The 27,534-nt window shown below is 36.8% G+C and overlaps 2 protein-coding genes across 5 annotated transcripts in view; one reads left to right on the forward strand and one right to left on the reverse strand.

The window, feature by feature from the left end:
* RARS2 (arginyl-tRNA synthetase 2, mitochondrial) overlaps nt 1-25,008 on the forward strand; it is a 76,613-nt gene extending 51,605 nt beyond the window's left edge. The window contains exons 8-20 of the mRNA XM_011984466.1: nt 5,932-5,971; nt 8,408-8,566; nt 9,690-9,796; nt 14,656-14,751; nt 17,785-17,845; nt 19,064-19,140; nt 19,609-19,733; nt 20,312-20,379; nt 20,464-20,573; nt 21,009-21,104; nt 22,384-22,458; nt 23,944-24,007; nt 24,460-25,008. Of these exons, the coding sequence (XP_011839856.1) occupies nt 5,932-5,971; nt 8,408-8,566; nt 9,690-9,796; nt 14,656-14,751; nt 17,785-17,845; nt 19,064-19,140; nt 19,609-19,733; nt 20,312-20,379; nt 20,464-20,573; nt 21,009-21,104; nt 22,384-22,458; nt 23,944-24,007; nt 24,460-24,546 (1,165 nt within the window). The 3' untranslated portion in view covers nt 24,547-25,008. The remainder of the gene's footprint in view (nt 1-5,931; nt 5,972-8,407; nt 8,567-9,689; nt 9,797-14,655; nt 14,752-17,784; nt 17,846-19,063; nt 19,141-19,608; nt 19,734-20,311; nt 20,380-20,463; nt 20,574-21,008; nt 21,105-22,383; nt 22,459-23,943; nt 24,008-24,459) is intronic.
* A 1,255-nt stretch (nt 25,009-26,263) lies between these two features.
* The window catches only part of SLC35A1 (solute carrier family 35 (CMP-sialic acid transporter), member A1), a 35,534-nt gene continuing 34,263 nt past the window's right edge, over nt 26,264-27,534 (reverse strand). For 2 of the 4 annotated variants that reach the window (XM_011984460.1, XM_011984459.1), the window contains one exon: nt 26,264-27,198. In XM_011984460.1, the coding sequence (XP_011839850.1) occupies nt 27,071-27,198 (128 nt within the window). In that variant the 3' untranslated portion in view covers nt 26,264-27,070. The remainder of the gene's footprint in view (nt 27,199-27,534) is intronic. The other 2 variants (XR_001006521.1, XM_011984458.1) reach the window with 1 other exon arrangement.

The raw sequence follows: 27,534 nt of genomic DNA on the forward strand, positions 1-27,534 counted from the left end.
TTCAAGCGATTCTCATGCCTCAGCCTCCCAAGTTGCTGGGACTACAGGCGTGTGCCACCATACCCAGCTAATTTTTGTATTTTTAGTAGAGATGGGGTTTCTCCATGTTGGCCAGGCAGGTCTCAAACTCCTGACTCAGGTAATCCACCCACCTTGGCCTCCCAAAGTGCTGGGATTACAGGCGTGAGTCACCATGCCCAGCCTCCAGAGGTTTAAAAAATATGTTATTTAAAACAGGGAACCAAAACATAATTGAAAATGTTGCTTTTGGCTGGGCATAATGACTCACACCTGCATCCCAGCACTTTGGGAGGCCAAGGCAGGAGGATTGCTTGACACCAGGAGTTCAAAACCAGTTTGGGCAACATAATGAGACCCAGCCTCTACAAAGTAATGAAATATTAGCCAGGCACAGTGGCCTGTTCCTGTAGTCCTAGTTACTTGGGAGACTGACTGAGGCAGGAGGATTGCTTGACCTCAGGAATTTAAGGCTACAGTGGTCATGACACTGCACTCCAGCCTGGACAACAGAGCAAGACCCTGTCTCAGAAAGAAAGAAAATGTTGCACTTATTTTTACTAGGTTATTTTTATTTCTTAATCTAAGATTTTTTAAATGCTCTTTTAGTTGATTTGGGACAGTATTTCTTCAGGTATAGAATCTTTTTAGAATAAACATGTAAGATAATGATTCAGCACAGAAATTTCTCAATTTTCTGCCAGTTAATATGTACTGCAGCTATTTTCATGGTAATAACTGTATATCAATTAGACTTGAAAAATGAATATTTTTGTTCTTTTTCTGGTGTGGGGAATGGCATGTCTATTTCTCTCTGAAATCGTGTGTGCTTTTCCCGTTTACATCTTTCACCTTGTTTTCCTGGCTTTTGTCCAATGTGAATTTCTGTCTACTCTATTTCATTTAGTCCCTTGGATACTTTGCTTCTTTATCTTCAGTTCTTCCTGAAGTTTATTAATAAAGTCCTTCCTGTCCAAACAATCTCCAGGGATATGTTTCCTTTTCGTTGTCCTTGTTGTTATCTCTGCCATTTCTGGGCCTCGCAGTGGAAACACAGATACGAAGTCAGCCATATTGGCGACAGATCAGGGGATCAAACTAAAGATGTTCTGCTTGTGTGTGAGGAAGAGCACTTGCAAAAATAATGCTTTACTTCTCCAGCTTAAACCACACAGAGTGCTTCATCATTTTCCTTTCTGTTACGTGATTTTTCCCCTGCAGCTGACTTTGCAGTTAAATTGAACAAAACATACTCCAGTTTTTTGTTTTTTGATTTTTGGTTTTTTTTTGAGGAGCCTCACACTGTTGCCCAGGCTGGAGTGCAGTGCCGCAATCTTGGCTCACTGAACCTTCACCTCCTGGGTTGAAGCAGTTCTTCTGTGTCAGCCTCACGAGTAGCTGGGATTACAGGTGCCCACCACCAGGCCCAGCTAAATTTTTTTGTGGTTTTTAGTAGAGATGATGTTTCACTGTGTTGGCCAGGCTGGTCTTGAACCCCTGATCTCGTGATCTGCCTGCCTCGGCCTCCCAAAGTGCTGGGATTACAGGTATGAGCCACCGCACCCGGCCCATATTCCAGTTCTTAAAGACCTTTAAAGGTTTGCCATTTTCCCCTGAGTCCATGCCAATACTGCACTCTAAATGACTGCATTTTGATTTATAACCAAAAGATTTCTCCTCTCTTTCCCATTAAGAATTTTATTGATAGGCAGGAATTTAAAAATTAATAATTCTTCATGGTTGTCTATAAATAAAGCATGTTCCCTTAGTGCCTGGAGTTTTTACTGTATTTATTTATTTATTTTTACACTTGAATAATTTTACCTCAAGCTTAACCTTTCATGAGATCCAGGCCCAAAGATGTTATATGTAAAAATGTTTATTTAAAAATAGAATGCTTGTTCCCCATTGCCACAAAGAAATAGCACTTGAGCATAAATTTAATTCTCTCAGCAAGGCCATTTTTACTCTGCAGAAAGGGTACACTCGCCAGCAGTTTTGCCACGAGAGTACACTGAACAAAGGAGACAGGGTCATTTATAACTTGATACGTCCACCCTACTGCTGTATCCAGTTTCCATTGGCTGGAATGAGACCTCACATTCTGTATTTGTTCCGATTGGCTAGCAACTTAGAACTTTTCAAGAGGCAAAGGCAGGGGAGAACAAAGGAAGGAGGAAGTTACTTGTGGAATGCTGAGAAAGGTAAAAACACCTCCAAATAAGGAAGAGGAACGGGCTATCACCTAATGCTTGCTTGGACCATTGTAACCATGCCAGGGTAGATATTTAGACTAAACTGTGGGAGCTAAGAACACAAAGTATATTGATTTCTTTATTACGGCTAGCAGATATTTAAGAATGTTAGCACAGGTGTCTGAATACATTTTACTTCCACGAGAAGTCACTATTTGTCCTTAATTAGACAGGGAAGAAAGTGTCTTTGAAGAGGAACCTGTACTTCACTTTTTACACAGAGATACCCCATGATGCAGAAAATACACATACCTGCTTAGAGACCTTGTGTCATTGATTTAGAGTGCAGCATGACATGTGAGAGTTACTCTTTTTATCTTTCTTCTGCCCCACCTCAAAAGATTTTATTTAATCTTGCAAATAGTAAACCTTTGTCTTCTATGACATTTTATTTTTATCATTTATTTATTTATTTAAGACAGGATCTTACTCTGTTGCCCAGCCTGGAATATAGTGGCACAGTCACGGCTCACTGCAGCCTTGACCTCCCAGGCTCAGGTGGTTCTCCCACCTCAGCAACCCAAGTAGCTGGGACTACAGGCACACACCAGCACACCCGACTAATTTTTTGATTTTTGATTATTTGTAGAGACAGGGTCTCCCTATGTTGCCCAGGCTGGTCTCGAACTCCTGAGCTCAAGCAATCCTCTACCTCAAACTCCCAAAGTGCTGGGATTATAGGTGTGAGCCACCACATCCAGCCTATTTCATTTTTTAAATAGCAATAGGGTCTTGCCATGTTGTCCAGGCAAGTCTGAAACTCCTGGCTTCAAGTGATCCTCCCACCTCAACCTCCCAAAGTATTGCGATTACAGACATGAGCCACTGTGCCTGTCCCTACATAGGTATAGGTTTTGTGGAGTTTTTTCGCCATTTTGTGGAGGTGAAGTCTCAATATGTTGCCGAGGCTGTGCAATATTTTAAATATTTCAGGAAAATCTGTTTTCAAACTCCACAGAAACCTAAGAGTATGTTCCTTTCTATGCAGTTTAATATAATTTCCTGCCTTTAGAGACTCAAAAATAGTGGAAGATCAACATCTGTGTCAGAGGTTATTTACTGATGGGTACATTTATGGAAGGCATAAGGGCAACAAGGTACTTCTGTGAATAACTAAAAAGTCAAATAATAATTGTATTGCTTTCATTAGTGTTCTTTTGCCTAATAGATTCACCAGGAAACTGCATTTAAAGACAAGAGAAGGCAAGTCAGATACACCCACTTTGCTATTTGTAACAGACGACAAGACCATTAGAGTACTCACTGGCTCTTTTCCTTCTCCTTTTGCAGGACAGAAAACATGCAAAGCCTAAAATGGCAGCCTACAGGTTATTATATATTTATGCGAATTTTGTAGACTCAGTTTGCATTTTAAAATTACATTTGTCACTTTGGATTACTTTCAAAAACAACTGTTAGCATAAATGAGGAATTTTTTTGAGCTTTAAGCAAATGTTAATAAATGATGATGTTATTCTGTTTCTAAAAGAAAATAGCGTAGGTGGTAATACAGAGGCTCTGCCACATGATTATTTCTGGTCACCAGAATAGGTGACCAGAAAGTCAGAAATACTGATTCTAAGCTTGGAAAGTGCTTGGTGTATTGGTAAATAATGTTGGTTGATATTCGAAGGAAAACTTTAAGACGATCTGCATTTATTCTTTCTTATTTGTGAAAATCTGTTCTCTCAAAGCTTTGGTCGAACACTTGTTTTTTTCCTTATCGAGTTGTAGTTAGTAGTGAGTTCTCTGAGAGGAAGGACCATGTCTTCGTTATCTTCCTTATCCACAACCCTGAATACTATGGCTTGCAGTAAATGCCTGCATGAATTTGCTCTTATAGTTCTCTTTTGCCCCCTTCTCTAATTATATATAAGTTGTGGAATATAAAATGTATTATTTGTCCAGGAAATAAATAACTATTATAGGATACACTAATTACCATTTATCAGAATTGAACTTACTTTGTTAACACAGTTTACTGCGGAGGAAACCACGGGCCAAACCCAGGATTCTGGCACAGGTAGTCTGGCTCCTGAGTGCTCTATGCAGTGAATGCCCACACACCCCCACTATAGAATGGCTTTATGAGCCATTGATTTCCATTGGTTTAATTATGTATATAGAATTTTCCTATCTTTCATCCCCTGAGTTGCTATACCAGGGACACAATTTGTAGTTGAGTTTTGGCACTTTCAACCTTCTGGCATATTTGTTTGACTTTGGCAGAGGCCATCCAGTAGCAGATTTTATGGCCTGCCTTCCTCTAAACTGCACCATGATCAGTATTCTCTAAATTGCACTATAATCAGTATTAGTATATTCAGTTTCTCAGCTAGCTTGGAAATGATATTATATGATAGTTGCAGAATTTCTTTGATGAAAATATTTAACACCCACAGTCATTTATTGCATTTCCATTTTGGTGCATATGTTTCACTACTGGTTTTTCTCTGTACTTATAGCATTTTTTTCCCATGACATCTAGCTGTTTTGTATATGGACCTAGGATTTTGTTGGCCAGCATTTGAAACTTTAATTATTCTAATTTTTTTTTGTTTTCCAGTTACAAAGCAGGGAAGTAGTTTTGTTATAGTTCCCTCTTACCTTGTAAATTGGCTGTTAAATAACTAATTTTTTTTTATTTAGAATTCACATTAGTGATTCAGGAAAATATTTACAGTAAGCTTTAGACAACATATCAAAAAGCCTTTCCACTTAATTGAAAAGTAATTTCTTTTTTTTTCATGATGGAGTCTTGTTCTGTATTTTTAGTGGAGATGAATTAGCTCAATTACTTATTTTTTTACCCACCACATTTTGGCTTTATTGTTAACTGTTTACAATATTGATATATTCAGTTTTAATTATGTGAACTCATTTGAATGTCTTTAATTTTTCATTTCATACTAGGAATCAACTAGCAGCTAAGAAATTTCTGATCAAGGCATGAAACAGCATTAAACAGTGAAGTTGTTTGTTCAAATTATAATCATGATTATTTTTACATATTCTTTTCTAAACAACGAGGTAAAAATTCAGTGCATTTTAAGATGACATAAATATATTAAAACAGGGTCTGTGGTTTCTAAGTTTTGCTAACCATCCTTAGCAGTTATTGTCAGTATTTCTAAGACAAGCATGACTATAAGTGGGGTTAGAGCCCCACATCAAGGAGTTGAACTGTGCCCATGTGGCTAATGGTATTCTAGGATCAAATATAAAGGGATAAGAAAGGTTTATCCTACTACTTTTAATTTTCGTGCTTAGTTCTTTATATTTGGGCAGATCAGCCCAAGAGCTTGCTGTAATTATCTCAGTTAAATTCAAAATAAATTTTTACACTTTTTGGCAGACCCAACATCTAGAAATAGGGAAAAGGGGATAATTTTTTTTAAGGAAGTCTAAGACATTTAGTTTATTCCCTAATGGAAACACAACTGGTTTTTGTGTTTTCTTTTAAAAGAAAAATTGTGTTTCCATCCTCAAAAACTTTACTAAGCCATGCTGTCTTATTATCAAGCCCAAATTTAAAATTGCCTTTTTATCTCATTGTGTCTAAATCTAGCCTTAAAAGGAAGATATCTTCAAAATGCGTACTTGCCAAGAGTAAAAAAGGTTCATGCTAACTGTATAGTTTTATATTGTGCATTTATAGGTATATCGAGAAGTGCTTATTAAAGCTCTTCTCTTTGATAGTGTCAGTTGATTTTCACTAATGTTTGTTTTTTAACTACATATTGCAGAAATACTAAGAATATTCACATGTTTTAAGGGCTTTTTGATTTAATTATTTTTATTTTTTAAGAAAGAGAAGATTCTGGTGAAGTTTTTTCTAAAATAGTCTTATCAGTAGCTTGAATGCATAATAGATTTTTAAATGTTTGGTTATTTGAGTTTAAAGTCCTAGATTTAAAAACAAAAAAAACTTCACCCTGGAGAAAGGCTTTATGGAAAAAAAAAAAAAAAAAAACTAAAGTCTTTTGTGAAAATAAGGACATTTTGCAATGTTTGCTTATAACTTGTGTGTACATGTACATATGTGTGTGAGATAGAATCGAAAACCATTTGTGAATATATATTTATGTTTTTAACATCTGTATACTGGACTGTTAAGCAGTTGGCAATGGCTGGGTCATTCAAAAATCAAGAAGTCTGCAGTTTACTATCTTATGGGGACCCTCTTTGTTTTCCCACACCTTACCAAAATCTTCTTTGTTTTCTAACTGACGTTGTACATATTATTCTGGACTTACTAATAGGACTATGTAAACGTCACCTTTTTATGAGATGTGTCAGGTATCCCAAGGCCACCCCTCTCCCCGGTTCAGTGATTCACTTGGAGGACTCACAGAACTCAGCATAGCCTTACTTGTGGCTATGATTTATTACAGTGAAGGGATACAAAGCAAAATCACAGAGGGAAAAGGCACATATGGGGTAAAGTCCAGAGGAAACCAGACTTTCCAAACTCCCAGATTTTCCCAGTGGAGTCACACAAGGTACACATACTTCTAGCAGCAGATTTTGAGAGTACATATGAAATGTCCACTGGCAAAGTTCATTAGATACCCTATGTCCAAGGTTTTTGTTGGGAGTTGGTCATGTAGGTACCCTCTGCTTAGAATGTCCTAAATCCCAAACTCCCAGAAGGAAAGCAGAAGTTCAGCCTAAGCTGTATTTTTTGCACACACAGTTTAGGCACAGTGACCACTTTTATCAGTTAAGTTGGTGGAAACATTCCCAAAAATCTAAGTTAATAGATGCCAGCCGGTGGCCAACCTTGCAAGCAGGATGTTTTAAATATAACAGTATCAGGCCTGCTATGTTAACTCTTTTCTAGGGGGAAAAAAAAAGATAATTTTAACTTTCATTTAGCAGTATTTATTTATTTAAGTCTGTCATTCCAGTAATTAACATAAATCATTTATGAAAAGTGAAACTTTCTTACCTTGAGAGATGTTTAATGCCCTGTCCTGTTTGTTGGTAGTATCCAGTGGGTATAAGCCAATGTGTCCTCCAGCAATAAAATCATTTTTTCTATCCAAATACTACTGTCTGGATATTTTGATAATAACACTGTAAGAGTTTAGAAGCCTTATTTTTTCATAGTTTACTCACCAATTTTTATTGCTTTCATGAGACTTTAATAGCTTTCTGAGAATAACGTGATAGTAAAGTTATTGATGTTTCAACCTGCAAGTGAGTTACAATTTGTAAATAAAATATTTGTAGTCCATATGTATAACTTCAGTACTACTTGAACTGTAATATTAGTATTTTAATGTCATTTATTAACATTATATTTTGGAGACTGGAAAATGATTGAAACTACATTGGGAACCCAGATTCCTAGAGCTGGAAGAGTAAGCCTGAGCCCTTAATAAGCCATCAACTCCGCCCTAGTCCTTGGCTGGGTATGGAACTAAACCAGCTAAGACAGGTGATGCAAAATAAAACTCCGGAAGAGGCGCTCCACGCAGTTTTTAGGATCCTAAGTTTAGAGTATAATTATACTAACTATCTAAAAGCTGTCTTCTTTACCAAGATCACCTATTTTATTGGTCTTTACACAGTAAGCTGTTTAGGGAACAGTTTTAAAATATTCGATTAAAACAAATGCTAAATCATCCTTTAGCTGTTTTCTTTGCCAGATCGAGCCATCCTACTTTATTCAACCTTTCTCAGTGAAGTTACAGGATAATAATATGGTGTTTCGAAAAAAACAGAAGAAATGCCAGCGTAGTCTTAAATAGATATTCTTACCCTGGGGGTCTGTGGATTTGGACGGAAAGAAAAAATTATACTTTATTTTCCCTTACCTGTCTCAGAAATTGAGTATTTTCCTCCATTACTATATCACAAATTAATTTTCGGCTATTTGGTTATTTCAAAGTAATTCTTTTCTTCGTAACCCTGTGTATTTTATTTTATGAATTTAGAAACATTTTGAGAAGGGGTCAGTAGGCTTCACCAAGGGCCCATGGCAAAATAGAAAAGTTACTCTCTGTAATGTACCCAACTTGGAAAATTTTCAATGAGAATTCTCAGAATGTGCTTTTTTGCTTTCTTTCTGTGTTAGAGATAATAGTGACTGGTTATATACTTCATTTAATGTACTATTGTACCTTTAGGTTTATGTACAAGTTAATAAAGAAGCAGCAGATGATAAAAGTGTAGCAAAATCAGCACAGGAGTTCTTCCAACGATTGGAACTGGGCGATGTGCAAGCACTTTCACTGTGGCAAAAATTTCGGGACTTAAGCATTGAAGAGTACGTTCGGGTTTACAAGGTACTGGTTGACCCTCCCTTCTGCTTTCCCATGATGCGGTGCAGCTCTTGGCTGTAACCTGCATAGTAAAGTTGCTTGTGTTTTAATAATAGATCTGTAGATGAATTTAAAATTAGGACTCAAATTTTGTTTTTTGGGCTGAAAGAACTGCAAAATAATCCTAAACCAGTATCAGGTGATATTCTCATACTTCATTTTTATCTGGCTTTTCTGTTCTAGCATTCCTTCACTTTTTCGTATTTATTTTTTGTTCTTTCATTTCCTTAAACCAGTATATGATAGTTAATAAATTCATTTAATAAACATTTGGTGGGTAGGGGATAATACAACAGCAAACAGAAGAGGAAAACCCTTGTTCTCGTGGACCTTACATTCTAGCCTAAAGACAGAGCACAAACTAAACAAATTAAAGATATAACAAGAAACAACTATTTTTTTATTAGATGGTGTTAGATGCTAGCTGGGGAGATCAGGTATGGAGTCTTTAGGTGGAATGAGGAGAATTTTGTAAAGAAGCCCATGTGACTGGAGTAAGTAAGCAAGATGAATGACAGGAGAAGGTTGAAGAGCTAGTAGCATATGGGGCATAATTCTAGGATTTCTCTAGGGCTATCCATTGCTTTTTGTGGTGATGGGAATCTTCTGTATCTGTGGCCGTCTCCTTCAGTAGCCACCAACCACATGTTGGTGAAGTGTGAATAGTGTGACAGAACTAAATTCTCAATTTTGCTTAATTCCAGTTTAACAGTTTAGATTGTCACTTGGGCCTAGTGATTACTGTATTGCACAGCACAGTACCACTGTGAGGACTTGACTGGTATAGTGGAAACTATTAGGAGGTTTGAGGAGAGGAGTGATTTTTTTTTTTTAAACAAAAATAAAGAGACAGGTCCTCGCCATCTTGCCCAGGCTGGTCTTCAACTCCCGGGTGCAAGTGATCCTCCTGCCTCAGCCTCCTAAAGTGCTGGGATAATGGGCATGAGCCACCACACTCAGCCCTTGATTTAATTTTTATTGTGTTCATGTGTATGACAGGTGGTAGAGCATCCTTAATTTTGCCTTAGGGTAAGAATAGGAGATTCAATTAACATTTCTTTGTCTTTTTGTTTCTGAACTCTTTTAGCGTCTGGGAGTATATTTTGATGAATATTCAGGAGAATCATTTTATCGTGAAAAATCTCAAGAAGTCTTAAAGTTGCTGGAGAGTAAAGGACTCCTACTGAAAACAATGTATGATCAGGTTCCTGTTCTTTAGTAAAATTATTTGTTCTTTGAAATTGTTATTGATGTATCCTTTGAGTAAGGACAACAGAATGCAGTGTGCAGCTTTCTTGGGATTTTTTATAGTGCTTTTTCCTGTTCAGAGTACTTTCCCACATTCTGTATTTTGCTGCCATAGCAAAAGCTGTTAAGGTTTGGAGAAACGATGTTACTTGTTTTTTTATAAAGATGGGAACTGAAGCACAGAAAATACAAGTGCCCTTCCTAAGGTCATATAACCTAATAATGGTATAACTGAAAAAAGGAAATAAATCTTACTATCTTCTGACTCAGTTTTACCTTTTAAAAGAAATCCCTGCCTTTTCAAAAAATATTTAAGGCAGCATGTGAAAATAAGTATACTATAACAGGCTTATAAATGAGGAAAATGATGAAAACAGGAAGTAGAGGCAAGAAAAGTAATATGAAGTCAGAGATGATGTTAGCATATCCCTCCTGGAATTCTATTTCCTTGCTTATGATAGGTTTTTTTCTTTAAAAAAAAGTTGTGATTGATGAATGACACATTGTATATATTTATAGTGCACAACATGATTTGATATTTATATGCATACTGTGAAATGTTTAAATCAAGCTAATTAACATATCCATCACCTTTACATACTTACCTATGATGAGAACATTTAAAATCTCTGTTAGCAGTTTTCCAGTGTACTATGCATTATTGTTAATTATACTCACAATGCTGTACAATAGATCTCCCGAACTTACTCCTGTTTAACTTTGTAGCCTTTAACCAACATCTCCCCATTCCCTGCCCTTGGTAACCTCCATTCTACTTCTCTGCTTCTATGATTGGAATTTTTTAGATTCCACATATGAGACTATACAGTATTTGTTTTCTGTGCATCGTTTATTTCACTGAGCATAATGTCCTTTCAGTTTATCCATGTTATCACAAATGACAGGATTTCCTTTTTTTTAAGGCTGCATATTACCTGTTGTATATTTTAAAGTCCACTCATCTGTTAAGGTTAATTCACATCTTGGCTATTGTGAATAATGTTACAATAACTATGGTAGGGCAGATTTCACTTGGACATACTGATTTCATTTTCTTTGGATGTACACCCAGATGTGAGTTTGCTGGATCATATATATGGAGGTTCTGTTTTCAGTTTTTTGAGGAACCTCCACATTGTTTTCCATAATGACTATACTAACATTCCCACCACTAGTATACAAGGGTTCCCTTTTATCCACATCATTACCAACGTTTATCTTTTTTTTTATTTTTTTATTTTTTATTTTTTTGATAAAAACCATCTTAACAAATGTGAAGAAATATCTTATTGTGGATTGTGGTTTTAATTTTGCGTTTCCCTGATGATTAGTGATGTTCAGCACCTTTTCATATACTTGTTAGCCTTTTGTTTGCCTTCTTTTGAGAAATGTCTATACGAGTCTTTGGCCCACGTTTTTGTTTTTCTTTTTTTTTTTTTTTTTTTAAGTTCCCGGGCATGTGTACAGGATGTGCAGATTTGTTACATAGGTAAATGTGTGCCATGGTGATTTGCTATTTGCTGCACCTATCAACCCATCACCTATTAAGCCCAGCATCCATTAGCTATTTTTCCTGATGCTCTCCCACCCCCCATCCCGCAACAGGCCCCAGTGTGTGTTCTTTCCTTCCTTATGTCTCTGTGTTCACGTTGTTCAACTCCCACTTATAAGTGAGAACATACTGTATTTGGTTTTCTGTTCCTGCATTAGTTTGCTGAGGATAATGGCTTCTTTGGCACACTTTTTAATTGGGTTTTTTTTGGTGGTGGTGTTGGTTTGGTTTAGTTTTTTGTTTTTGTTTTTCCATTGAGTTGAGTTCCTTATATATTTTCATATTAACCTCTTATCAGATACATGTTTTCCACATATTTTCTTTCATGCTCTAGGTTGTCTCTTCACTTTGTTGATTGTTTTCTTTGCTGTGCAGAAGCTTTTTTAGTTTTATGCAATCCCATCTGTGTATTTTTGCTTTTGTTGCCTATGTTTGAGGACTACCTCCAAGAAATTTTGGTGCCAAGACTTCAGTATTTTCCTCTAATAGTTCTACAGCTCAGGTCTTAGATTTGTCTTTAATCCACTTTGAGTTGAGTTTTGTACATGGTGAGAGATAAGGATCTAGTTTCATTCTTCTGCATATGGATATCCAGTTTTCCCAATGTCATTTATTGAAGAGACTGTCCTTTTCTTTTTATTTTTTTGAGACGGGGTCTCGCTCTGTTGCCAAACTGGAGTGCAGTGGCGTGATCTTGGCTCAGTGCAACCTCTGCCTCCCGGTTTTAAGCGATTCTCCTGCCTCAGTCTCCCAAGTAGCTGGGATTACAAGCACACGCCACCACACCCAGCTAATTTTTGTATTCCCCCAAAGTGCTAGGATTACAGGCGTGAGCCGCCACACCTGGCCAAGACTGTCCCTTTCTTACTGTGTTATTTTGGCACCTTTGTCAAAAATCAGTTGACCTGGCTGGGCACGGTGGGTCACGCCTGTAATCCCAGCAATTTGGGAGGCCGAGATGGGCAGATCACCTGAGGTCGGGAGTTCGATACCAGCCTGACCAACGTGAAGAAACCCCATCTCTACTAAAAATACAAAAATTAGCTGGGTGTGGTGGCACATGCCTATAATCCCAGCTACTTGGGAGGCTCAGGCAGGAGAATCATTTGAACCCAGGAGGCAGAGGTTGTGGTGAGCCGAGATCAAGCCATTGTACTCCAGCCTGGGCAATAAGAGCGAAATTCCATCTCAAAAAAAGAAAAAAAAAAAAATCAGTTGACCATAAATATGTGAATTTGTATCTAGGCTCTCTATTCTATTCCATTGGTCTCTATGTTTTTGTCTGGTATGATGCTGTTTTGATTACTATAGTTTGTAGTAGATGTTGAGATTAGGTAGTGCGATGCCTCCAGCTTTGTTGTTGTTGTTGTTGTTGGAGACAGGGTCTGGCTTTGTCATCCTGGCTGTGGTACATTGGTGCTTTCTTGGCTCACTACAACCTCCACCTCCAGGTTCAAGCTATTCTCCTGCCTTAGCCTCCCAAATAGTTGGGATTACAGGCATGTGCCACCACACTCAGCTGAGTGATTTTTGTATTTGTTAGTAGAGATGGAGTTTCACCATGTTGCCCAGGCTGATCTTGAACTCTTGGCCTCAAGTGATCCACCTGCCTTGGCCTTCCAAAGTGCTGGGATTATAGACGTGAGCCACCACAGCTGGCCCAGCTTTATTCTTTTTGCTCAATATTGCTTTGGGTATTTGGGGGTTTTTTGTGGTTCCATATAAATTTTATGATTGATTTTTCTATTTCTGTGAAAAATGCCATTGGAATTTTGGTAGGGATTGCATTGAATCTGTAGATTGCTTTTGGTGGTATGGACATTTTTAAAATATTGATTTTTCCAATCCAGTAATACAGGATATCTTTCCATTTATCTGTGTTTTGATTTCTTTCATCAGTGTTACATAGTTTTCAGTGTACAGATATTTTACCTCCTTGGTTAAATTTATTCCTATTTTGGTTTCGTTGACGTTATTATAAATGGAATTTTTTTTTTTAATTTCTTTTTCAGATAGGTTGTTGTTGTGTATAGAAATGCTACTGATTTTTGGCCGGGCGCGGTGGCTCACGCCTGTAATCCCAGCACTTTGGGAAGCCGAGGTATGTGGATCACATGAGGTCGGGAGTTCGAGACCAGCCCGGCCAACATAGTGAAAACCGGTCTCTACTAAAAACACAAAAATTAGCGGCTCGTGGTGGCGCATGCCTAATTCCAGCTACTTGGGAGGCTGAGGCAGGAGAATTGCTTGAACCTAGGAGGCAGAGGTTGCAATGAGCCAAGATCACAACACTGCACTCCAGTCTCGGCAACAAAGAGAGACTCCATCTCAAAAAAAAAAAAAAAAAGAAAAAAGGCTACTGATTTTTGTATGTTGATTTTCTATACTGCAACTTTACAAAATTCATTTATTAATTCTAACAGTTTTTTGGTGGAATCTTCAGGGTTTTCTACTTATAAGATCATATTCAGAGTTTTCTATTTATAAGATCATATTGAAAAAAAAATCATATTACCTGCAGAGACAATTTAACTTCTTTTCCAATTTGGATACGTTTTATTTTTGTTTCTTGCCTAATTGTTTTCTAATTTAGCTTTTAGCTCCCTGTCAGCTAAACAGAGAAATACCAGTGAAAGAAGCCCAGACGTCTATAATGTAGAGGCAAACCAATTGCTTAAGAGACATGTCACTTTTCATAGTACCAAAGCAAAATTTCTCCTGTCATATTTATAAGGAAGATGTGAAACGTAGTTAATAGCATCCTCAGTAATGTCCCTAAGGAAAATTTTTAGATTATCATATGCAGATGCCAAAGTTTGGTCATACAGGAAAGACAAAAATCTGTAGTTTTAATACTTGGGTACTTTGTGGCATGTTAAAAATTAGCCCAATATTGAATGTTGTTATACCGTGAATTAGAAGGAAAATGTGTGACATTTCATAGTTACGATGCAGCTGCATCTCATTTTTCAACTGGGTATATTAAAGATTTTATTTCTGAGTACCTTATCCGGAACTACAGATTTAAAAGCTAAGATAACCAAACATTAATTACATCATACCCATTCGTAAGAGATTCTTGGTCATATTCTTGTTTTTTACCATTATTGGTTAAAACTTGAATTGGCATTGCTTATTGCAACTTGGGTAATAAAAATAGCTTCTGGTTTGCTGAAGATAATGTTTTAGATATTACAATTTTAAAGGTCTGAATTTATTATGTTGCTTTAAAGTTACCTTTTTGCATTTCTAGAAAAGGAACGGCTGTTGTAGATCTCTCTGGGAATGGCGACTCCTCCTCAATTTGTACTGTAATGCGAAGTGATGGTACTTCTCTCTATGCAACCAGGTTTGTAGCCTCTGTGAAGGTAAACATTTGGTTCTAAATCTGTTGCTTTCACATGAAAAACTATTTACAATTAATTATGCATTATCGAACTCCACAGCTGACGACATTATTCTATAAGCTGTAAAACTGAAGTACTTCATAATCAACTAAAAGTATTTTACAGTGGCATGTTGGCAGGAAATGTATACTAAAAGATGACCATATTAGCTCAGGGGTTTCCTCATGCTGTAAAGAACATCTTACATGCACATAAATACCAGACCTCGCTGGGATTTGGTAAAGCAGGCTGAGGGAGAAGGCCCATGTCACATTTTTTTTCCATCCGTCTTCGTGACTGACCTTTGTGGAAGGGCCAATCTCTGTTCATCAGTAAGAAGTGGGTTTATCAAGCACTCTTATTTCTGGGACAAAGCTAATAGGAAAGAGAAGCACTGGTGGCAAAAGTGTCTCCCAGGCCAGAATTTTATATTAGGTCACAAATCACTTTTGTAACATAAAGTCATGATATTTTGTTGTTGTTATATTAACTACCGTAATTTGTTCCAAACAAATTATGTACCTTAACACCTGTACTTTAAGCAACCAATCAAGTCTCTTAATTTCCCCTTAGGAAATTCATCTCTTACCTTCTATTACTTTTCGACATTTCCCTTTACCAATTCTATGCAATTGGGATTAGGAAATGAGAAGAGCTTATATATCTAAGAGGTACATTGTTTTTCTAGATAAGCAAATATGTATATTAGAAAAGTTTTTTGTATCAACTAATTATTGCTAGACAGATTAAATAAATAAACCCTTGCACAGTAGTTGTAAGAAGTATCCATTGAGAACAGAGGCTCTGTAAGTATTCGGGTCTGGTTAGTGTCTTTTGGGCTATCATTAGGTCTCAATTTTTCCAACACCTATATTTTTCTTTGGAAAAAGAAACATCCCGTCAGAAAAGGGGCCCTATGACATGAGATCTCTATAACTATCCTGATTTGGTGTTTTTTCAGGCTGTCATTAGATGTAGACTTTTCTGTGTATTTACCTTAACACCTGTACTTTCTTTTTTTCTTTGAAAATAATTGTCTTTTTGCCACTTATTGAAATGTTAGATTTTTCACTTTGCTTTATTGTCAGTTGCTTCTGCCTTCTAGTGGGTTTCTTATAGAATACCTTTGTGTGGGGATTGTAAATCAAAGTTGTTATAGCAGACAAAAGTGCAGGAGAATACTGAAAAGCGCAGAGTGTGAGGCTGGAGACCTGGGACTGTCGTTTAATTCTCTGGGCCATGATTCTGTACTTTGTGAAAGGAGAGATCTGGATTAAATGACCTGGCACTTCTTTTGGCTTTGAAATTCAGTTTCTACAAATTCAACCTAGAAATTGTTCTTATTCTTTTGTGTTTTTTCATTGGATCAAAAAGTTTCCCTTTGTTTTGTCCTTGTCTCAAACCAAAAAAATGTAACACAAGTGTCTATTTGTGACATCATTTTTGTGATAATCTGCTATACAAGTTTCTCGACATTTTTAAAATTATAATCCCTCCAAGCAACCTTTTCAGCCATATTTTTCCTAATTGCCAATTCTCATGAAATTTTATCCCACACATTTTCTGTATCTCTATATATTGTATGCATATCTATGGTTTATGCATGAAGAATAAGATTTTTTGTTGGCCAACTGTAGTGGCTCACGCCTGTAATCTTAGAACTTTGGGAAGCCAAAGCAGGAGGATCACTTGAGGCCAGAAGTTTGAAACCAGCCTAGGCAATATAATGAGACCCATCTCTACAAAAAATATGCAGTGGCTCTTGCCTGTATTCTCAGCACTTTGGGAGGATGAGGAGGGTGGATCATCTAAGGTCAGGAGTTCAAAACCAGCCTGGCCAACATGATGAGACCCTGTCTCTACTAAAAACACAAAAATTAGCCAGTTTTTGCCTCCATTGAGAATGCATGCTCTTTGCAATGTCAGGATCATGAGATAGGTACTAATGACATTTTAATGATCCCTAACATTTCAAAAGATCGAGGAATGTTTTCAGTCTTTCCAGTATCATATGCTGTTAATCAAAAATAGCTCTAATTTTAAACTTTAATATTTCATAATCCTTGACTTGAAATTTTGGTTTATTTTTCATTATTTCATATGCCAACTAGATGCTTGTATCTAATCAGAGATAAAAGAGAAATTCTGTCAAAGGACTTTAAGGGCTTTTTTTTTTTTTTTTTTTTGAGACAGAGTCTTGCTCTGTCGCTCAGGTTGGAGTGCAGTGGCACGATCTCGGCTCATTGTAGACTCCACCTCCCACCTCCTAGGTTCAAGCGATTCTCCTGCCTCAGCCTCCTGAATAGCTGGGATTACAGGTGTGCGCCACCCCGCCCAGCTAATTTTTGTATTTTTCGTAGAGACAGGGTTTTACCTGTTGGTCAGGCTGGTCTCGAACTCCTGACCTCAAGTGATCCTCCCACCTTGGCCTCCCAAAGTGCTGGGATTACAGGCATGAGCCACCTCACCCGGCCGACTTTATGGTCTTTTAAATGCATTAGAAGGTATTCCCCTGACTGACCCAAGACTTTGAAAGTCCTTAGTAATACTAATAGGAGAGTATCTAGACAATACCTGTTTACTACATCATCTATATTTTAAATATGTTCGTTAAGAGAATATATTGCAGAGAAGTAACGGGTGATTCTTTTTAGTAGAGACTTAATCATGAAACATTTAGCTACAAGATGCTTCACCCAGAGCTATTTTAGTTGTTATTACTACATATTGTAGAACTTTTATATATTAATTTTATTTATTTATATTTATTTTAGGTTTTACTTTTGCCAGTGTTTTTATTGTTGTTTTCCCCAAACCTATTTTTATCATTTTATATCAAAATGTGGTGTTTGAATTGTCTTAAGTGTGGTTGGAATTCCTCAGGCTGTGGGATAATTTAAGTTCTTAATTAGAAAATGCTCATTGCTATTAAATAGGTAAAATCAATTATTACCCAGATCTGCTTAGTAACTCTTGGTTTATGGTCACTTTTTCAGAGATCTTGCAGCTGCTATAGATCGAATGGACAAGTATAATTTTGATACAATGATATATGTGGTAAGTAATCAGAACAAAAAGTTACGATCTCTAACTCATGAAAATTACAGAGGTAGAAATTGGATGCCATGTTGAAAACCTATGGAAAACTAATTATGTAAAACTACAGAGAGAAGTCAACATTAAGTATGTTTAAAGTGCGCAACTTCTATTTAAAAGTTTAAACACTTAAAAATGAAAAAGTTTACATTGCTTCATAGTAAGAAAAAATTACCTGAATCAGCAAAATAGTTATGTGAAATTAATATATACAGATCACCATAATGCAAAGTTTTTTTGTTTTTTAGTTTTCAATTCTGAATTGGGGTCAACGGTTGTTTTTAAATAACTTTATTTTGAAGTAATTTAATACTCACAAGAAGTTTCAAAATAGTACAGTGTTTCCCCCCAAAGATAGTATATAACCATAGTACTTTTATCAATATCAGGAAATTAACATTGATAGAGACCTTACTGAAATTTTGCCAGCTTTTACATGTACTCTCCTGTAGATGTTTGTGTGGGTATGGTTTTATGAGACTTTATCACATGTATAGATTCATGTAACCATCACCACATTCAGAATATAGAACTGTTCCATCACAAAACAAACTCCCTCGTGGTCAACCACTTAATAATCACACCTTCACCCAATCCTAACCCCTGGCAGCCAGTGCTCTGTTCTTCAGCACAATTTTGTCACTTTAAGAATGTTGTATAAATGGAATTATACAATATGTAACTTTTGAGATTGGCTTTTTTCACTCAATATAATGAATGCCCTGGAGAACTATCCAGGCTGTGCTGTGTGTCAGTAGTTCGTTCCTTTTATTGCTGAGTGGTATTCTAGTATCTTTTCCCCCTTTAATTACTTACCATGTGAAACCTTCCTTTTCACTTAGAAGAAAAGTTGCCATCAAATATTTATTTAGAGCTGAACTTTGGTCTCAGAGACTAGGGTCATAATAGCCAAGAGGGCAGAAATTTAAATGGAATACTCAGAAGGTTGAAGTTCACATTTCCTACTGACTCGGTGGAGTGCTACGGCTCTTATTCCCCTCCCTTGTAGAGCACTTCACTTAGACTCTTCTTGTGGCATCCTCTTTGTGTTTACTTAAAATGTATCGATTGACAATGACTTTAGTGTGTCAAACCTCAAATATCTTAATTTGATTCAAGTCCAACCTATTTTTGTACATTAATTTGTCACTGTTATTTTATATATGTTTTCTTCCCAAGACAGATAAAGGACAAAAAAAGCATTTTCAGCAAGTATTCCAAATGCTGAAGATCATGGGATATGACTGGGCAGAAAGGTAATGTCTGCATGGTTCTTAATTGTCTGTGCAGGGTCAGCTGAGCCTGAAAATGTACCTAGTGGTTAAAAGTTTTTCATTCAAATTTCAATTCTTTGTTTCAAGATATTAGTATGGAAAAGTAGATTTGATTTTTGTATTATGTCTTGGTTATAATAATTTCCACCTTACAAACATTTAATAACTGTATTTTTATTAGTTATCTGCTCTCCGTGGCTTAGTTTTCAAAATTCTTAATCCACATCTCCTTTTTCTCCTAAAGGCAACTAGTAGTTTAATCACATGCTATTGATTATAAAGTGAAGATGTGCTTAATGTCCTTTGTAGCACACAAATCACATCAATTTCATTTTATTAATTTTTAAAAACTCTGAGGGTTAAAGTTCAAACCACTCTCTGAAAGGTATTATATGCTTTCAGCAGCAGCTCTTGTTTAGCTTTCAGTTAACTAGATGCCCACTCTTTTAGGTGCCAGCATGTGCCCTTTGGAGTAGTGCAGGGAATGAAGACTCGAAGAGGAGATGTCACTTTCCTGGAAGATGTTTTAAATGAGATTCAATTAAGGATGCTACAGAACATGGCTTCAATTAAGAGTGAATTCAGTTTTTTCTTATTAAAGTCATAACTTACATGCCACTTTTATGTTATTCTGGACTTTGGGCAGTGTGATTTATTATGTCTGTCCCTCCATTGAATTGTCACTAACTTTGTCAAAAATAGCTTTCACTAATTAGAGGTGCCAGAATTTTTATACTTGCTACTCGGGAATTGGTCACTTCAATAATCTGAATTGCTATAACCTTGGTCCTCTTTTCATGAACAGCTTGAGCATTGTCATTCTGTTGTCTGGGTGGTCACTTGACGTTTCTATGTTATAATTTGGATTCAAATCACAAGTCCTTATGACTTTAACCTTCATCCTTGGAAAACTAAGTATCAGATATCCTACAAGTATCTTTTGAATAAATAAATTTGGATTTCTTTCCCTTTAATGTAGGCAGGGGAAATGTCATTATCAAAGGTAAAATAGCCTAAATTAGGAAAGTAAATTACTCATTCTAAATCTGTTCTTGATTGTCAGCATGCATTTTTGGCAGATATTACCTTCACTTGGATCCATGATTGGCACAGTGTCACGTAGAATAAAGATAGCTGCCTTTGTCTGTTTCAGCAACTAAAGAACTCAAGAACCCACAGGAGACTGCAGAGAGGGTCGGGCTCGCAGCACTCATTATTCAGGTCTGTTAAGACTCCTATCTGTGAGGCCCTTTTGTCTGGTACTAGAGCAAATCCCAGCAGTGAAGATTTCCTCTGTCGTTTTAGGACTTCAAAGGTTTACTCTTATCTGACTACAAGTTCAGCTGGGATCGTGTTTTCCAGAGTCGCGGGGACACAGGAGTCTTCCTACAGTACACACACGCCCGCCTCCACAGGTGAGAAGAGGCTGCAGGGAAACCTTGTACTGCACTGTGCTTCCCTAGGTTGGGTCCTGTGATTCTAAGACCAGGGGCCCTGTTTTCTCGGCTTTTCCAATATCTTCTATTCAGATCTGACTAGAGTAGGCCTTCTTTTAGGGAAAAAAAATTTTTTTATTGAGCATCTATGTTAGAAATATATTTATGTGTATTATCTTAGTCCTCAGAATAACCCTGTCGAAGAATATACTGTTATCTCCATTGTGTATGGATAAAGAAATAGATTTAGGAAAATTAAAGTATCAGATCAAACAGTGTTGGCATCAAAGTCTAGGGCTGTATTAAGGAGACCAAAATTGTGTATTAGAAGGTGATGTTCATCACTTGGAGCTCTGTGCCCTTGTATGACTTTTTAATCTTTTGATGTTTTTAACTTTAAACTTTTGATAACAGTTTGGAAGAGACTTTTGGATGTGGGTACCTGAATGACTTCAACACTGCTTGTTTACAAGAGCCACAGTCTGTTTCAATTCTTCAGCATCTTCTCAGGTACGATGTTTTCTAGGGATCATCAAGTGTGCTTCTGCTTATCAAAATGGCTATTAGCATTTTTGCTGCCCAGTCGAATTAACAGGCCAGTAGCTGCCTTCTGCCTCTAGACTTTTCCCAAAGGGATGCCTAAAAAGTGATTATTTGCATTTTGAGGGCAGAGGGCATAGATTAAGACAATGCTCAAGGAGGACAGTCTTTAGGTCTTCAGAATATTATCACTGATGAATAGCACACGTGTCTAGCCGCCTCGGGCTCACAGAAAGCCTTATAAAAGCATAACCTTTTAGTTTGAGAAAGCATCTTCTTGCCCTCTGTGATAAGTGAAGGAAAACACCTGCCTTTGTGCAGCTTCCCAGAGACCGTAAGTCCTTCATTTGCCTCTTGGTTTCAGTTCATAATCTCAAATACATGTATCTGATGCTCCCATGCTAGGCAAGACACCACACATTTTAGCTCTGACGGGCATTGTTGGTGAAGCCAAACATGCCAGAGCTTAATCTCTAGAAGGGATGTGGATGGTTATGAACAAGGCAGTTTTCTTTGATTGCTATGTAGTAGTCAGTGGTTCTTTCCTGGGATCAGAAAAATTTACTCACATGTACAATAGCTAATGTGAGGAAAAATAAGCCACCTGGGTTGTCTTAGCACTGAGGGTAGACTTTGGTCATTTATATTTTATATTCCTAAACATGGCTGGAGGCTTTTTACATTCACCAGCCATGATTAAAATTTTTGATGTGGACTAGGTCTAGGGAATAGCAAGATGATTTAGAAATCCCTGCCATCAAAGAATTTGTAAGACAGAAAATGTTCCTTTGCCTACAAATGTACACACAGTTTTTTCATATCCTTCTACTCTTTTTTTTTTTTTTTTTTTTTTGAGACAGAGTCTCGCTCTGTGGCCCAGGCTAGAGTACAGTGACTGAATTTCGGCTCACTGAAACCTCTGCTTCCCGGATTCAAGCGATTCTTCTGCCTCAGCCTGCCGGGTAGCTGGGACTACAGGCGCTGGCCAACACGCCTGGCTACTTTTTGTATTTTTAGTCAAGAACAGGGTTCACCATATTGGCCAGGCTGGTCTAAAACTCCTGACCTCGTGATCCACCCACCTCGGTCTCCCAAAGTGCTACGATTACAGATGTGAGACACTGCGCCTGGCCATACCTTCTACTCTTAATCATGTCAAGTCAGTCTTATATTCATGATCTTTTAATGTCTAATGTCTTAGTGTAACATGTACAGTCTTTTCCTGTTCACTGTTCCTGTCATCTTTTAGGTTCGACGAGGTGCTTTATAAGTCATCTCAGGATCTTCAACCCAGGCATATTGTCAGTTACCTTCTAACTTTAAGGTACTTTATAATCTTCCTGTTTTCAGATGTTTAATGGCATTTGAGACCTTTCTTTCATCTAAAGGTTTCCTATAAACAAATTCCTTGGTCTAAAATTTGATGTGCTTTTAGTTACAGGAATTATTGCTTCATCTATACAAACTAGCAGTTAATGTTCCTTCATTCATTCAGTGATACAAGGTACTGTCACCAAGACTGGAGAATGGGAACTGACAACTCCACAGTCACAGCACAGTGCATGTGTGTTATGTTAGAGTGAACATAAGAGACGGTGTTAGGGCAACCAGCCCAGCCTTGAGAGATCAGAGAGGGCTTCTCAGAGGAAAGGAGATACTAATCAGGAGAAGGAATGTGGCTGGGAAAAAGAAAAAAGCCCAGAGTTGAGCAAGAGCATAATAATACATTTTAAAGGATCCATAAGCATTGTTCTGGGAGGCTGATAAATGAAGCGTGTATAAACCTGTTTGCCATGTACTGAGGCATTTAAACTTATTTTCAGGACAGTGGGGTCCATACAGGAATTTTAGGCAGAGGCACAGAAAAATAAGCTAGAAAACTTAATTTTTCTAATATTTAATGACAATTTCATGGTGTCTATTTTAGAAACTTGAAATCGAAATTATTGAGTCCACCCTTGTATAGCAGCAGCTGTATCTTCCATAAAGCTATTTAATAAAAGAAATTTTGCTTTTACGCAATATTTATTGAAATCAGACACTTATCAGGACTGTTTTCTTGATTATACTTTTTACCTTCTCTAGATTTATGTAAGGATTTTTTTCTTCCTTTAAATGACACTTAAGACATACAGAGGTGAAGAAGTCTTTTTTTTTTTCTTTTCTTTTCTTTGAGACGGCATCTCACTCTGTTATCCAGGCTGGAGTGCGATCTTGGCTCACTGCAACCTCCACCTCCTGGATTCAAGCAATTCTCCTGCCTTAGCCTCTCTAGTAGCTGGGATTATAGGCGTGCACCCTCATGCCCAGCTAATGTACAAAATCTTACGAAATGTCATTTTATCATTAAAACTGACGTCTTAAGTATCATTTCTTTGACACGTTGTTATACTTGATGCCATACCTAAATTTAAAAAGATACTTTAAAGAAGAGTGGCCAGTGTGTGTGGAGAGTGGATAACTAGTTTCTACCCACCTCACTGTACAGAGGAAAAGGCCATGCTATGTTATACATTTGATTGTAGGTTGCCTAAATGAGGAAAAATGATTAGAAAAGAATCCTTTATATTTGTAAAATTAACAGTGAAATCATAATCTTAAGAATTGCCCACCTCTTAGTAGTAGAATAGGACCGAGATCTAAAGCTTGAGTTTTGAATTCCAGTTTCAACTTTACAGTTTTGAATACATCCTTTAATGGTTCTTTGCTTTATTTATTAAGTTGAAGGAGTAAGATTGGGTATCAAGCTCATATCTTACAACAGGAAATTACTGCTGGAACCGTCGTGATTTCTCTCTTCCTGTTTCAGTCATCTTGCAGCTGTGGCACACAGAACACTACAAATAAAAGATAGTCCTCCTGAAGTGGCTGGGGTATGTTATGCTGAATGTTTTCTGTATAATCCCTAGCTCCTCAGACTAATACTACTAAGTCAGTCTTGTAAATTTTTCTAAAATAGCATTCTGTTGTTCAACTGTAGCAGTGTACTTCCTCAGCTAATAATTAGGCTGTAACAATCAATGTTTATATACTTCCCAACATACTAGACTATGAAGCACATTTTCCTACATGAAATATTATAGTGATAAGTTTCCCTTATCTGAAGGCATACTGTATAATACTATCACTCCCACTCCATGACACTTTATGTACAGGTCTTACTATAAGGGATGCTAGGACTTTATCTTCTCTTGTCTGTAGTAACTCTAGGGCACTTTGGCATATTGTTCCTGCTTTAAATTAGAAAGAATTACCTTTAAAACCATTCTCATGTATTGAATACATTTCTGTTACTGAATATTTTAAATCATTCTTTATTTTGTAGGCCAGACTTCATCTTTTCAAAGCTGTCCGTTCTGTCCTAGCCAATGGAATGAAACTTCTTGGAATAACACCTGTATGTAGGATGTAATTTCCATTAAAATGGCTTTTAAAATGTCAAATGAACTCTAGTTATCTATTCTGAGATGCCTTACTGTTCAGAATAATTTTTTTTTTTTGAGATGGAGTTTCTCTCGTTGCCCAGGCTGGAGTGCGATGGTGTGATCTTGGCTTGCTGTAACCTCCACCTCCCGGGTTCAAGCGATTCTCCTGCCTCAGTCTCCTGAGTAGCTGGGATTACAGGCATATGCCATCACGCCTGGCTAATTTTTTGTATTTTTAGTAGAGACGGGGTTTCTCTATGTTGGTCAGGCTGGTCTTGAACTCCCGACCTCAGATGATCCGCCCGCCTTGGCCTCCCAAAGTGCTGGGATTACAGGCATGAGCCACCATCACCAGCCAAAGTTAAACTATTATTCTGTGTCAGAATCTGTATTAAGTGTGACTTGTCAAGTTATTCAGTCTTTATCCTTAAATAAATAAGTCATCTGAATTATCTTATGGTCAGTAGGTATTTAAATAGACATTGAGTTTTTTTAAACCCAAAGCTTTGTGGTCTAATGGGGCTAAAGGATTTGAGTTTAAACTTTGGCTTGAAATTTCTTACCATGTCATATTCTTCCAGAAACTATTCTTACATATGATTCTATAGTAGATTATACATGATTCAGAAACTATTCTGAAATGATTTAATGTTTTCATGAAATAAAAGAATTGGTGGGGGGGAAGTATCAATTTTCTTGTAATTGTGGCTAGTTTGGAATAAACATAGGGAAATCAAAAATAAGCATCTTTCTGTCAGTATAGCTGACAGCTACTCCTAGAGACAATAGACCTCATGCTTCCCTTTGAGTTAACATATACAGGTAACTCTTACTGTGTGAATTCAGGAACTAAATACATTTTAATAGCAAGGAATTACTTGTAAAGACATTGAATTAGGATCTTTTTGTAAAATGTAGTCCATTAATTCAACCATAATTTGAAATGGAGTTTCTTAAGTTTCCTTCATATATCTTCATATTGGTGACATACATTTTGTGTGGCTTCATTAGATAACATGAGCATGGCTTAGGCAACAAGAGTAGGATGTGGTGTGTTTGATCAGTATGGCCATCCTCATCAGCCAGCATTTCCATTCAGGTCTGCTATAATTTATTCTAAATGTTGCTAATAGTCTTTTGAACACCAGTGATAGTCTTTTTTTATGAATAAAGAAGCAAATTAGCACAAACTGAAGCTTCTCTAGAGTGAAAATTGTTTCAGATTAGCAATTATGACTTACCTTCTTAGTCCTAGAAAAGATTCAGCCTTGCAGTTCCAATTTAAGTGAAATAACTCCCAGATAGCTAATTTTCGACTGCCAAATTTTTCTTAGCATAAACCAGCCAAGGGATAAAAATGTAGAGACATGTTTTACACCTCCAATATAAACTTTCCCCTTCCAAGATCAGTAGTGTCTTCCTGAGTATTTGAATCTTGAGTGAAACCATACAGGAACAGTAATGGGTAGAGCCAAATCTTTACAAAAGCTAAAAAGATTTTTCATTAATTCTTAGAACCTAGACGCCTGTAGCCCTGTTTGTGGACCTTCTTAAAAATTCTTTTTTGCTTAAGGCTTGCCCAGAGTTGATTTGCAGCCAGAGAACCCTAAATGATACAATTCTACATATAGAAAATAAAAGTGCATTATTTTAATGGTCATATGTATAATATAAAAAAAGTGATTAAACAAACAGAATTCAGAATTCATATAAATAAAGTTTATTGCTGAATTTCCCCATTAACATTACAGAAAACACTGAAATTTCACAAATTATTGAGAGTCCAACAGTTAAACATACTTTATTTAAAAAAGTACAAAAGTGACATTAGAAATTTTTTGAAGAAAAGTGTATCATCTAACAGCAAAGAAATATGAACCAGATAATGAATGGCACAAATATAGCACTAAAGGGGTACTCAGTCACCACCGAGAAATCATCTGAGTTATGAAATAATAGATTCATTTTGAGAAGTTACACATTGTTTGTTTATGAACTAGTCTGTCTTGTTTCTGCCTCTTGTAAGTAAAGAACTAAGTCTTTACTGCTGCTAGGACAAAATACTGTACATGAATTGGAGAATAAGGAGGGGTCATCCTTCTCCCCTGGTACCTGAACATGAGAACAGTTAGTACAGAAATGGCTTTGGCACTTTAACCCTTAGACATTGTCCCAAATCTTGTTACTTGAGTATTGTAGCCTCACCATGATTTTTTTTTTAACACCGTATCATCTCCATACTTCTTATGTACAAATTATATATATATACACAATAATAAAATTCCTTCATTCTAAAACAATAGTTTGACCCCAAACAGGTCCACATTAAGTTTCTGTATTAGCAGTTCACTCAGATAGCTTTGTTCGTTGTTTCCACATACAGCACTGATCTTAATTCTTATGCCATATAGTTAATTTTTTATTTGTTTATGCTACCTTCTGGGATTGACTTAAGGCTCTAGTTTAATGCAAATGGTTTAGTCTTAACAGGAGTCTCACGTGAGGCTAAAATCACACACCAATAACTCTCTCCTTTGAAGCTGTTTCTCCTTGTTGGATGGATGTAGTGTCTTGTCTGGGTAATCCATAGAGATATATGGAAACACATACAAGAAGAGTACCCAGGGCAAAGGTGAGTGCTGAAAAGAAAAAACAAAACAAAACAGCTTTATCTGTATGTGTGTCTTTAAAACTGCCTAATGATCAGTTTAAAATTTTGAAAACTCTTAATTGTGGGTTTACGCTATCAGATCATATTTATATGATGGCAAGGTTTAGAAAGGTCTTCTATTACAGCAAAAAAAAAAAAAAAAAAAAAAAGGGGGGAGGCAGGGCCGGTAAAATCAAGGCAGTGTTGATCACTGATTAGACTTTTTAGAACATGAGTATGCCTGACACCACTCTGACAAAGAACATACTAATTTCCCTATAAAATATATAATTTTTTTAAAATGTAAGTATAAATATATATATAA

The sequence above is a fragment of the Mandrillus leucophaeus genome, unplaced genomic scaffold (assembly GCF_000951045.1).
Source record: "Mandrillus leucophaeus isolate KB7577 unplaced genomic scaffold, Mleu.le_1.0 Scaffold268, whole genome shotgun sequence".
In the NCBI taxonomy this organism is placed as follows: domain Eukaryota; kingdom Metazoa; phylum Chordata; class Mammalia; order Primates; family Cercopithecidae; genus Mandrillus; species Mandrillus leucophaeus.